Source organism: Magnolia sinica, chromosome 16 (assembly GCF_029962835.1).
Source record: "Magnolia sinica isolate HGM2019 chromosome 16, MsV1, whole genome shotgun sequence".
NCBI classification, from domain to species: Eukaryota; Viridiplantae; Streptophyta; class Magnoliopsida; order Magnoliales; family Magnoliaceae; genus Magnolia; species Magnolia sinica.
The window spans coordinates 68097876-68111357 of record NC_080588.1 but is presented as its reverse complement, the minus strand read 5'-3'; the positions used below and the strand labels follow the sequence as shown (position 1 = coordinate 68111357).

The 13482-nt window shown below is 39.6% G+C and overlaps 1 protein-coding gene across 22 annotated transcripts; it reads right to left on the bottom strand.

Annotated features, from left to right (window-relative positions):
• Nucleotides 1–452: 452 nt before the first annotated feature.
• LOC131229844 (NADPH--cytochrome P450 reductase-like) lies at nt 453–10567 on the bottom strand. Of its 22 annotated transcripts, none has more exons than XR_009163612.1 (8): nt 10160–10297; nt 9822–9968; nt 9379–9462; nt 3980–4150; nt 3633–3827; nt 3439–3531; nt 1027–1486; nt 453–904 (listed from the first exon to the last, which is right to left on the bottom strand). XR_009163612.1 is itself a non-coding variant. In XM_058225886.1 (8 exons), the coding sequence occupies exons 1-5, from the start codon at nt 10352–10354 to the stop codon at nt 3824–3826; spliced, it is 390 nt and encodes a 129-aa protein (XP_058081869.1). In that variant the 5' UTR covers nt 10355–10563; the 3' UTR covers nt 453–904; nt 1027–1486; nt 3439–3531; nt 3633–3823. The 22 variants fall into 22 exon arrangements, 6 of the variants coding, with proteins under 6 accessions (XP_058081869.1, XP_058081868.1, XP_058081865.1 ...); XR_009163618.1 differs by having other exon boundaries at nt 9822–9904; nt 10160–10275; XR_009163613.1 differs by lacking the exon at nt 10160–10297 and adding an exon at nt 10041–10055.
• Between the last annotated feature and the right edge of the window lie 2915 nt (nt 10568–13482).

Here is a 13482-nt window from a genome sequence, read left to right as displayed (position 1 = left end):
TTTTAAATGGCACATGCGATGATCTATCATCGACCTAAACCATTCATTCATGCAACTCGGAACAAGCCATGCTGCAAGAATCACGCTGGTTCAAAGATCCTACCCCTTGGAATGGGGCCAATTTGTTACAACCATCCATTGTCCACGATCAATAAATCACATGGTTGGAATCATCAAATCATAGTGTTACTTTAGAATCATAAGAAATATGGAGTGGGATCTATCCACTACATGTTTCAAGATGAAGATTGGACATTTTTTGATTCCATTTTCATGTTATTCATCCGAAGCTCAGCATCACCACATTGGCATGATTTTTACTCTATGGCTTGCTCCTAGTTGCATGAATGAATGGAAAGGATTGGACACGTTGCTAACATCCCCATGAAAGTGGGGACGCAAGCAAGACCCTCCATATAAAATGAATTGTTTAAGCTGTCATTACTCTGGTATAAAATGAATTGTTCAAGCTTTATTATTATCTGGGTTAAAATCACAATAATTTCATGAGTAAACAACGTGATATGTCAAAAGCTGCTCATATTTCTGAAACACTTGGTATAATACTGTTTTCTATATTTTTCAAATATCACGAGTCCAAAATGTCAGCTATATTTGTCAACTGCATAGAAGAGGGCACGTAATAGGAGGCTCCATCATGCCTACTTCCAGCAGCCCATGGAAAGAGAAACCGAAAAGGCACAAGACAAGTATGCAGTCAGCTGTTGGGTGTTTCATTGTGGGTATGTGAGCCACCAAGGGCCAGTGATCAAAATACGACGAGCCTCTATGTCGATGACACCTGAATCTAACATCCCCGATATTGGAAAATCTTGCTATAGAATATTTGGCCTTTTGCTGGTTGAAGGGGAACCATGCTGCATTTGTCTCCATTGGTCACCACCTATGGAAGAGAGAAAGAAACCAATCAATCAGTATCGAGATTTCCATATGAACAATGTACTCATCTTTATTCAATTTTTTATTTTATTTATTTATTTATTTTATTTTTTTGGGGTTCCTTACAGAATGTAAAAAGCTCCACACCCCTCAGCTCCACTAACCCATGCAAATCCAAGGAGTTCCCATTTCAAATATGGGTTAGTTTGGACATCCTCATCTGGATTTTGAACCATTGAAATACACACATTGCAAGCTCAGAATGTTTGTCTGGTGTAAAGAAATCATGGCATCTCAAGCACAAGCATTTGTGGATCCTTGTTAGTCTTCTGCAGTAAAGCCGTGCATCTGTTTCATGTCATTGGCATTGCCATGGAGAATTTGCGAGGCATGCTTCCCAACAGCCTTAGTTGAACAAACACAATAGATAACACCAACCACCATATCTGGGGAGAAAGCCGGAGCATGTCGCCATGACAAAAAAGATGGCTGTTGGAACAAAGGATCACCAGACATCTCTAAGATTCCGTCCCTCCATCTGGAGATTTTTCACCACAGCGTCTGCCTAGGATGAATCTACACCTCCCTGAAACAGATTCCAGGAATGTACTGTTAATGACTAGTTCTTTTTTTTTTTTTTTTTTACACAACACCCCCACACACCCATGCACTCACACCAGTGGGATTTCACCACAATGGGTGCTTGAACCCATGACTTCTTGTTGAAACACTTGCGAGTCTACCACCGAGGCATAAGTAAGGACCCAGTTAATGACTTGTTCTTGGTTGGTTTTATAATCAAGGGAAGTTCCAGTTTCCATAGAATATCACTTGGATGGTCTACTTAATTGCCCAGCATACTGAAGTAGGGAACCTGGGCCCTGATAAAAAACCCACATGAAATGTGATTTTAAATCAAAACCATCCGTGAGAATCAAATGAGGTCAGTCAACTTCAGCAATTTCTGTCCTATTTTAATGGTGACATGGAGAGAATCCGAAGTGAAAAACCAGGGTAACTTAAAAGTTGATGAAAAGTTATTTCTTTCCGGGATTCATACCCAAAAAAAAAAACCTACCTACTATAGAATTTAGATTCTGGTAACTTTTTCAAAAAGGCTTTCAATAAGCTACCCAATTAATTTAAGTAATTATCAATGTACCTTATGTTAACAGGGGTCAGCGATTGGGGTGGGCCCCACCATTATGTTTATGTGAAATCCACCCCATCCACCAGGTGCATCACCCGGTGTTTGGCCCAAGGACAAAAATCAGCCCTATCCATGATTCAGGTGGACTACACGATTGGAAACAGTGTATAGGGCCACACTCACCCTCCAAGCTGTTTCCATTGGTGTGGCCCACCTTAATCATGGATGGACCTGATGTTTGGGCCCTACTCTTAAATTTTGGTGTAATGTCTAATGGTTGGAGGTGATTATTATAGTTGGAATGGGTCTCATATAATCATCGCGGTGGGCCTTGTAAAAATCAAGGGTAGATGTCTCTCTCCCAACCATTTCCTTTGGTGTGGCCCACCTGAATCACATGTCAGCCTATTTCTTGGCCTTAGGCCTAGCATGGGAATACACATCTAATGATCGGATTAGATCTCAAATACACATCACGGTGTGGAACCTGCCGAAAAAACAAGGGTTGGTGTCCCGTAAAATTGCTTTAATATATCAGGGGAAATCTGGGAATAGTTGGGAGAGCAATGCCCACCCTTGATTTTTCAAGGGGCCCACAGTGATGTGTATGTGAAATCTGCTCCCATACTTAGATGGGAAATCCCACATTAGGCCCAGGGCCAAAGAATCAGGCTGATTATGATTCAAGTGGGCCACACCAAAGGAAACAGCTGGGAGAGAGACGTCCACCCTTGATTTTTACAAGCCCGCTGTGATGATTAAATGAAATTTACTCCAACCATTAGATGTCACACCAAAATTTAGCTTGGGGCCCAAAAATAGGCCCGTCCATGATTCAGGTGGGCCACACCAAGGGAAACAATTTGGAAGGTGAACATTGCCTTGTACAGTGTTTCCAATCATGTAGTCTACCTAAATCACGGATGAGGCTATTTTTGGTCTACCTAAATCACGGATGAGGCTATTTTTGGGCTCTAGGCCTAACACAGGGTAAAACACCTAGTGGTTAGAGTGGATTTCACATAAACATCACGGTGAGGCCCATTTGAGCTGCCAACCACTTTGCTCATACAGCCAACCTCAACTTCCTTTAAGAAATCTAACAGAAGGTACTCCAATGATAATTACTTAAATTAATGGGGTAGCTTATTGAAATCCATTTTGAAAAAGGTATGGGAATGTAAATTCTTTAGTAGGTAGTTTTTGTATAATTCCCTTTCTTTTTTATCTTTTTTTTTTAATTTTAAAAAAGACACATGATGGTATCCCCACCCCTTTTGAGACGAGACTATTTGATGCAGGACACATGATTTAATGCTAGCATGCAATGTGGAGATTATGAAAGAGTCCATAAAGTAATTCAATTAATAAGGCGGGTGCAAACTTACATAAGGCCAGTGCCCGTTATGTCAAACTCCAGATGTATGCAACAGCGGTCAGAATCAGGCTTATGGAGCTCCCTTTGAACGGCAACATTAGCTCTTCAGGTAAAGAACAGAGTAACATTAACGACTGGAATTTATAAATGAGAGAAGACAGTCATTTCACATATAAATTGCAATATGTATGTGCCCCAACATACCTGCGCAGATGGTGAATATCAAATACAGCATTACCGTTTGCCACGTTTGCATATTTATCCTCCCAAGCTGAAATTGTGGGATGATGAATCACTAGCCAATATTCGGGAACTCAAGCAGCATAAGGAGTAGAGACTGTTGTAGCATCATCCTCATCTCGGAGTATCTGATCCAATTCAAGCCAGAGTAACTCTCACCTAGAAGAATAAAAAAGTTTTAAGTTAATGTGTGAAGCAACAACCACAAGTAAAAGCATCCCTCCATCAATGACCCACATCTTACCTGAGCAGCTAGAAAGGCAAAACAGTAAGGGAACCAAAAAAATGTAAAACATGGGAGCATTGCCTACCAATCAGTAAAGTCATCTTCAATACATTGATCATCATCAACAAAACCCACTGGAATGAGACGCTTCGCACCTATCATAGGGACTTCATGAATAATCTCATTGCGTGTTCATGGGAAAGATCTTAACTCTTAAAAAGATACAAAATCAACTGTATAACATCCCTGTCATATTCTGGAAACCCAGCAACTGCAAAATTTGATCAAATATTTGCAGATGATTCCGTATCATAAAGAAGAATATCCCGCCTTATCACCCAGCTGTCGGAGCATTTTTTTTTCTTTATATATCAATATAAGGCACTGCTATCAATGCAGTTCAAGCAGTGTGCAATTAGTTTTGCTCCGTCATTGGAGCAACTTTATTTATAAAAATAAGAAAGTAAAAAACCGTAGGCACTGCTGGCAAAGCATTCAACATAAAGTGAATTTCACGCTAGGGCGTAGGGAAATAATTCCATGGTAAATTACCAACAAAATTGCAGTGGTAATGGTTTTTGTGGGGCCCACCCCGATGTGTTGACGATATCCAACCCATCTATTATATTGCCCAGGATCATTTGGCCAGTGACCCAAAACTCAAGTAGGCTGTGCGGCAAGAAGCAGGCAGCACCCACCATTGATTTCAAATGGGATCCACCAAAGTGTCAAAACAAACCTGATGGGCATGGGATCCCTTCATCCGGGGCAGATGCTTCAGGTGAATGGATTGGATGGCATATACACATATGGTGGGCCCTTTGTAAAATCAAGAGTGGGCATCCCCCCTCAACTGTTTCTTGTTGTGTAGCCCACCTAAGCCATGCATTGCTCTGAATTTTGGGCCCATGGCTAAACGAGCCAGGGAGCATCTAATGGTCGGAGTGGATGTCATAGATACATCAGGGTGGGGTCCACCAAAAAAATTCACTGTAATTTCAGCGAAAATGTTACCCTGGGAGTACACCCCCACCCACAAAGGGAAGATGTTACCATAGAATCATTTCCCACCCACCAATCCACCCACACAAATGTATATTATGATATTATTCATACAGAAATCTCATGAACCCTTTACTTGCCCCAGGAGATAAAATTGCTAGCTTGGCGATACCGATAACACAAAAATTCTTAAAAATTCCAAGCATTAGCGAAATATCGCTGACACATCACATCACTATGTATCGATACATGGGCGATACATGAAAAATACCACCAAAAACTCCATATAAATACCAGCAGTCTGCTTGTAAGTCGAAAACCCTCTTGAGACAACGTGTGTAAATTGTAGAAATTTGAGAAAGGAATTTATTTTATTTTTTTTTAAAAGAAGGAAACTTGACTTTTTTTGGAATTTCGGCATTTCATCACATTTCTTGGTGGATCGGATCTCACATTTGGGAAATAAATCGCAAAAGCTCAGTGCACCAAAATCAATAAATGAAGATTTTTATTTCTATTTTTTAAATGGAAAATCTTCTTTTTTTTTTTTGTGGGGAATGTCTTTTGAGCACTAATTTTGTGAATCAAATCCCTCAATCCATGAGAAAAATTGGGAAATGGGGCCAACGTGAGTAAATCTAAGGAAAAAATAAAAAATAAAAAATGTTTTGGGGATCTAGTTTAGTGGATTTTAGTTAGGGAGCAGATTTCTACCATTCCTCTTCTAATTTTGTGAATCAAATCCCTCAATCCATGAGAAAAATTGGGAAATGGGGCCAACGTGAGTAAATCTAAGGAAAAAATAAAAAATAAAAAATGTTTTGGGGATCTAGTTTAGTGGATTTTAGTTAGGGAGCAGATTTCTACCATTCCTCTTCTAATTTTGTGAATCAAATCCCTCAATCCATGAGAAAAATTGGGAAATGGGGCCAACGTGAGTAAATCTAAGGAAAAAATAAAAAATAAAAAATGTTTTGGGGATCTAGTTTAGTGGATTTCGACCACTCTTCAATTTTTGAATATTTAAAATTTCAAAAATGAAAAAAAAGTTTTATTTTAAAAAATAATCATATTGTTTCATGCAAAACTTATTAATGTTTTCTTTTTATGGATGGATATCGACGAGTGATTTTTTGCATTTTTTAATAAAAAATAAATTTTGAAGTTTTAAAATTTATGAAAAAAATGTTTAATTAAAAAAATTTATGTCTTCATAATTATGTATGCATGCATGGATGAATGTATGATATACATATGTGCAGAGAATGGCCTCCAATGCCTCAATTTCTATGGTCACTTGACTAAAATCCATTCCCCATCTTCGTCCTCGTCCATATTCATCCCTCACCGAAAATTGTTCTTATATTGAAATTCATATGCTGAAATTTATTCTAGTACTTGGCAGTTTTGTGCATATAGTTCAACTAATGTACAAATCGGTTTTGTGCATATAGTTCAACTAATGTACAAATCAGTTTTGTGCATATAGTTCAACTAATGTACAAATAGCTTTGCTCGGTAATTGGGGCACCTTTTTTCAAATTTTTATTTAAGGCAATGCTAGCAATGAAGTTCAACAATCTTGTGCAACTAGTCAGCAATGAATCCCTTGCATACCCACCATGCCCTTTGTAAACTTCTCTAATGAGGTCGACCTCTCAATGAATAGTTCCCAAAGTGATCTCTCAAAAGACAATCGTATCAACAGAAAGTTCTTCATCAGTTATAAATGTCAACGGCACAAGTAGTCTGATAACTTCCAATTTCCAAATGATAAATACTTCAATTCACTTGCAATGAGATGGTCCGCTAGAGCTTTTCATCATATATAAGAGACCATAAATGCATTCTCTTTTTTGAAGGGTGCCACAAATACATTCTCATGGATTGAAATGTGCAAACGGTACGCAAATCAAGATTATGCTACCAAAGCACTAGATTGGAGAGCTAATAACTTCTTTCTCATGAAATGGCTACTCAAAAGTCCTTGACTCAATCATTTCATCTGGTCTCATGTCCAGGTCCACCACTAAAAATATATGAAAGTTGTAGCCATTTTACTATATGAAAACATGACAAAGCACCTCCAACTTGACATAAATCAAAATCTTAGCAAGAGAATACGATATTAACGATACAAAAAGTCTAGGTGGGAACAAATCCTTTCTGGTTACATATGACTTTCCAACGCTCATAAACCAAGACCAATTTTGAAAATTAAGTTCAACTTTTCAGAAAAATAGTCTACAACATGAATTTTCTTTCCTTTTCCCCCTACCAGTAGTCTGCAACAGGAGGTTCTCATACTTGGAATAGGAACCCCCTTACAAGTCATCAAGTTTGAGTAGACTAGTTAACAGCTAAGGGATCAATTCAAATGATAGATGTCATAATCCGAGATGCTACTTGGTGCGTCCAAAAGTTCGATCCATCTTCACCACATAGTAGATATGAGATTTCCAAAACCAGCATACAACTTAGCTTACTTTCCATCTAGCTACATGCAAGTCAATGAACTGCAAAGTGGTCTGAGTTGCAAAGGGAAGCCTTGGTTTATGGCCATTGCAGCCAATGGAACAACAAATTTGCAGAAGTGTCGATGCATAGTTGCTTCTCGTGAAGGAACCGAATTCTATTAGGGAAATCCACCGCTAGTATCAACTTTAAAAACATCATACAATAAAAGTTTCAACATACTATAGCCAATCGCCTCTTTCTCACAACGAGAACAGCTTTCTACTTACTTTGCATCATTAGTGGTGTTGAATTGAATCGTTCCCTTTTATGATTCTGACCAAGGCAACTGCTCAAGTAACTGAGGGATTCAGAACAGTTGTTTTTTTACTCACTTTCATGAATAGGAAGGACAAAGGTTACAGATTTAGCTAACAACCAGACAACAATCTGAACAGATATTGAGCTCCAAGGTTTTGGCCTATATAGCATATATCCAAGAGCAAGCCATTAAGGTTTGATAACCAAAAGTCTTCCTCCCATAGCATTCTCTAGTTAAGTTGGGTGGTCACCTCTTCCCATTGATTGCAACAAGGAATAATACTCTCACAATAATATTGGTGTAAATCTATTAATCAATCCACATAACTATATTAGGCTTCCACCTCAAAACACTGATTAAAAGTTCCATATATCATTTGTGGCGGACATGAACATGAGACCAGGTGAAATGATCAGGTCGATAGAACAAAACAGCCATGACAAGATTAATTAGGGTTATTAACACTCCAATCAAGAGCTTTGATGGCACAATCATGGCAAATGGACTGTGAGTTGCTTATCTATCCATCAAAATAATCTGATATCCATTGATCGCTTAAAGCTTCATTTATTTCATCCCACAAAAAAGCTTGACCAGCTGACCACTTGACACAAGCACAACAGAGCATTTGGGGCACACAGGCAAAACATGTTCCTGAAGAAACAGTCAAGGGAAACAAACTTCAAATTTCCACTAGAATCCTCCCTATTGCTTCTTACAAGTCTCTTGTGCATTTATCCTGTTTTTTTTTCTCTTTTTGTTCCCCCAAAACCCGTGTTTCTAGCTATCATTTCATGCATCAGTACTCACCTTAGTATCAGTAACCATCAAATGAATGTCCAAACCAGAGCTAATTGATAGTGACTTTTGAAGACGGAGTATGATGTGTCCCTGCTTTTTTGTTTTCTCTCATTTCTTACACATAGGATGAATAAAAAATCACTATTAAGGATTCAACTATATATGACCTTCGTTATAGGGCACATAACATTACATCTTTTGAACACACCATTCCATCAGAGTCTGAACCATACCACTGAAATGTATCTAGCCTTCATAATTTGACTCAATTTTAGGGAAGATTGCGTAAAGAGGTACTCGAATTCAGTAGAGATCTCAACAAATGTACACTTGGCATCCTCCTTCATTGTAGTAAATTATTATCATGCCTACGCTCTTCAAAAAGGCCAGCCTCTTCTGATCCCAGTGAGAATGATATGCGCCAACTCTCCCATTCGACCTAGCCATATATCCTTCTCAAAATCTGATAGTTTCCAGCAAAGGAGCATGATTCATTTCTCAAGGCTTCTCATTTCCAGCTGGAGGCAGGTTGTTAAGAAGCATTGATCTCATGTGCACTGGACCTCCTGATATGTAGTACACATATACGTATAAATATGATAGGACCAGGCATTAGTACCTTAAACCCAAAACAGTTGTCTACGATCAGCTTAGTTGTGTACTAAAAATATTATGGCAGGGATAAGATGATGTATGAAAAAAACTCTTGAAAGATTGCTTATGATTACACATCAAAGTATTGGATATCTCCCAATCATACAAGCAGTGAAAATGGATGTATAAATAGTGCATACCCTGTTCATTAAGTACCTCATCCACCACTTTTGAAATCTGTTTCAAAAAGTGTATTGTCAAATGATACGAAACAGAAGAAAGCAATGAACTCAAACCAGGTAAATGTGTACCTTATTGAAATGCTCATATTGATGATTGCCCAGTCCAAAAACACCATAAGTGAGCTGTTGAAGCCAGACACTCCTTTCGTTTCCCTGAGAAAAAGTCAGTGTAACCACCATCATCTTTTACAAGGAATACTTATCAAAAGAAAATCCTTCGTGAGGAAGGATGTAGCAGTCCATGGGCATATCCTGCAGACCATTTGTAAATTGCACACCTGGGAATCAGAACCATTTCAGCTGGCAGACCCCAAACGAACTGCTGATGGTATGAAAATCACAAAAGAAACTGTTTTTTATGATCACAAAAAAGATTGGCCTTTTTAGTTTTGAAGGAAGATTGCGACTACAGTGTGCCATACCAGATAGACCAATCAGCAGGATTTTCACAACATGGATTGTCCACAACATGGATTGTCCATGATAGCACCCACGGGATTAATTGTCCTTACCAGAGTTTGACCATAGTGGACTGCAGAGTGCCACAAGTACTATGATTTCAGGTAGACCCACAAACTACTTTCCTTTCTCCCTTCTGTTTTCACCCCGTGATCAGTAAAATAGCATTCCTTTGATAACAGCAACGAAGTCAACCAAAGCTAATATCCAAACCCCCCATCATTTCGAGAGATGCAACCATTCCCATTGATTTTTCAGGAAAAAGAGTGTACCAATAAAAAAGAAGAAGCTCTCGAAAATTCCAACCCTGCAAAAATAACTAAATCCATGCAAACCGAATCTTTCTTGACAAAGCTCTCAAACACACCTTAGCCAAAGCTCTCAAACACACCTTAGCAAATCCCTCGGCCTCCCGAGGCCGAGTCCCGAAGAAGACTGTAACCTTCGTCTTCCCAGGATCCGCAACGGCCTCCGGATCCTCCTTCCCCGCTGAGATCTTATGTGGTGCTTCGACAATCTTCAAATGCAGCTTCCCGCGATCTGAAGAGAACCGTCTGTACACGAAAAAGGCGAGGCCGAACGACATGGCTGTGGTGAATGCGACGAGGATGGGATCGGAGACACAGGCCGATTCGAAGTAAATGCCGAGATCGATCCGAAGGAGCTCGAGTTCGACGGTATGGTGGTATGAAATTTCTAGGATTTAGGAGCTGAAGAGAGGAAGCTCTTCGGCTTTTTCTTTACTGTCAGAACTTTTGAAAACCCTAGAAAACGAAGAGAAGGTTGGGAAAATGGTTGTGATTGGCCTTTTGAGGAGTTATCGTGGCGTTTTGACTTGCAGAGTGAGGAGATACTTGGATAGGGAAGAGGAAGGGAGGACGCCCTGTAGTCGGAAGCTGTCTGGGGCCCACAGATATTCCCGTGACAAATCCTCTCCGTCCATCAGTTTTTAAAGATCGCAATAGCACACGGTTTTAAAAATTATTTAGATCCAAGACTCTTGTGGGCCACACTACATGAAAAATCGTGGATTGATCGCCCACCATTGGAAACTTTGTGGGGGCCAGATAAGTTTTGTGTCAGGATGATATTTGCTCCTACATTTATCTGAATGGTAGTAACCCTATTAACGGTTTGGATAGCATATAACCATCATTGTCGGCTCCAGAAAGGTTTTAACGGTGAACGTCTATGTTCCAACTGTTTTGTGTGGTGTGGCCCACATGCGTTCTTTTATCTGTCTGATTTGAGCAAAATGTCGTATTGTGGTCTTGAAAAACTGATGGACGGAGTGGATTTGTCACGACCATTTCTATGGACACCACACAGCTACGACTACAGGAACTTCCTGTGCCCGGGGACACGCAATCCGCGGCCGACGAAGCGGGTTGGGATTTTGTCCTTCGATCTCTGGACGCGGTTTGGCTCGTGGCGCCGCCACCAGTTAGGTGGCTAGTGGTCGGTGCTATGTGGACCCTACTATGATGTATGTGTTTTATCCACGCCGTCCGTACATTTTAAAAGATAATTTTAAACCTGATGCAAAAAAAAATTAAAAATAGATATATCTGAATCTCAGGTAGACCACACCATGGGAAAACAATAGTGATTGAATTTCTACCTTTAAAAACCTCCCAGGGCCCACTGTAATGGTTATTTGACATCTAACCTGTTGATTAGGTCATACAGACTTACTTGGATCATATCATCTTGATCCAAAACTTTTCTACCCACCAATAAGCTTGTAGGAATTCAATTAACAATGTGCAGTCCACTTGAGATTTGGATCAACCTAATTTTTCGACTCTTACCATAAAATGATCTGGAAGAATGGGTGGACGGCATAGATGAAACAAATATATCATGGTGGGGCCCACAGAGCACCGACCACTAGCCATTGGCTAGTGGCAGTGGGAGTAGCCAATCCAATTTCTTGATTTCTGTAATGCCTGACATGTCCTTGGAAGTCTGGGAAAAGCTGAATTGTGTGCAGGTGGCCTGCATCTATGCACGTTTACACGTGTTTATAATTCTGAAAAGTGGGGGCCATGGTTCTATAATCCAGACCATTGGTCTATTGAGTCCAGCTGTCGAAGGAGAATAGTACAAATCGGACGGTTAAAATTTTCTAAGGAGAGGTTTGTGGTCCAGCACGGCCAGTGAGGAACAACAGATAAATAGCAGGTGGTGCGATCAGGGTGGCAATGGGACTGACAGTTCGTGTCAGGATCAGCGCAAGCCCAGACCCGGACGATGATTAGCTGATGACGGCTTCGTCAGCTATCTAGCTAATGAAGAGGCGTCATCCAATTTTGTAGGCCCATCATGATTTTGTGTTGTATTCACGGGGTACTTTCAATTGGAGAGATCATTTTAATAAACATGCAAAAGAACGAGGAAAATCGAAAGCTCCACCCCCACAAAACAGTGGGGACAATGACTCAACCTAACTCATTCAAACCTTAAAACCTTCTTTGGGTCGATATGATATTTATTTGAGATAAACACACATGTTAACTTGATCTAAAAGCTTTTGTAGCGCTGAAAATTTTCAATGGTAGGCATTCAATCTCCATTATTATTATTATTTTGGTTTAATGATAGGTCCACTTGAGCTTTGTATCTCTGCCTTATATTGCCTTTTAAAATAATCTTTCCTAATAGATGATCGCTGTGTATATAATGTATATATAATACATATATCATGGTAAGGTTTATAGAACTTAGTGAGATCTTATTTACAAAATGTGCCTAGAATCATGAGCAGCTACGGTTTTAAGACTCAGCTGACTCAACTTAAGTCATTCAACCCTAAATTGGGTAGTGACTTGCTTTAGTTAAGTGCAACTCGTGGCCTCAAACCCAGCCGGGTCAGACCCAATCTAAGCGAACGAGTTATATTAGACATGCCTGGGCATTGAAACCATGGATTAGAGCCACTTACCGCTTGTCCAAGCCCAAGCTTGACCTACCTCGACTAGACTCCCATCATGTTTAAATAGGGTTGTCAAGAAGACAGGCTTAGAGTTGACTTTGGCCTAAATTTTGAATTGTTTAGGCCTGACCAATTCAAAAGTTTGATTTTGCTTGAGCCAAGCCGTCCATCAACAGCCCCATGCGGTGTAGGAAAGTGGGTGGAATATATGAGAGGGTTAACCTAAGACCAACCTATTTACTTTATAAGCAACTTTTTCTTATTATGAGGTGTAACCCTGTGACCCACTTTGATGTATGTGTTGTATATCTACACTATCCATCTATTGTTCAGTTTATTTTGAGGTATGGAAAAAAATTAAAATGTAACAAATCCAAATCTTAAGTGAACTACCCTAGGAAACAACACTGATTGAACACACATCATTAAAAACTTTATAAGGGCTACCGTAATGGCTACTAACCATCCGGCTTGTCAATAAGGTCATATAAACATGTATGAAAGGAAAAAAAATAAAACAAATATTTAATTCATCCAAAACTTTTATAACCCATGAGAAGTATTTAATGGTCAATCGCTACCATTTCATATGGTGTGATCCACCTAAGATATATATGGATCTGTTTCATTTTTAGGATCATGCTACATGAGTTAGAAAAGTAGATGGGTAGCATGGATATAAAAAACATACATTAGGGTGGGCCCGGAAGTTAGGGCCAAACCCAATACACTAGCAGAAACAAGATTTGCGGGCAAGGGGCTCACAACTCTCATGGTGG

Bases quoted from the DNA above. Each gene is read 5' to 3' on its own strand.
- LOC131229844 (XM_058225881.1), bottom strand. From the start codon at position 10,354: ATGTCGTTCGGCCTCGCCTTTTTCGTGTACAGACGGTTCTCTTCAGAT. The intron at 9,463-10,159 runs GTGTGTTTGAGA...ACTTTTTCTCAG, and splicing joins AGGCCGAGGGATTTGCTAAG to GGAAACGAAAGGAGTGTCTG. The intron at 9,305-9,378 runs GTACACATTTAC...TTTTTGAAACAG, and splicing joins AATATGAGCATTTCAATAAG to ATTTCAAAAGTGGTGGATGA.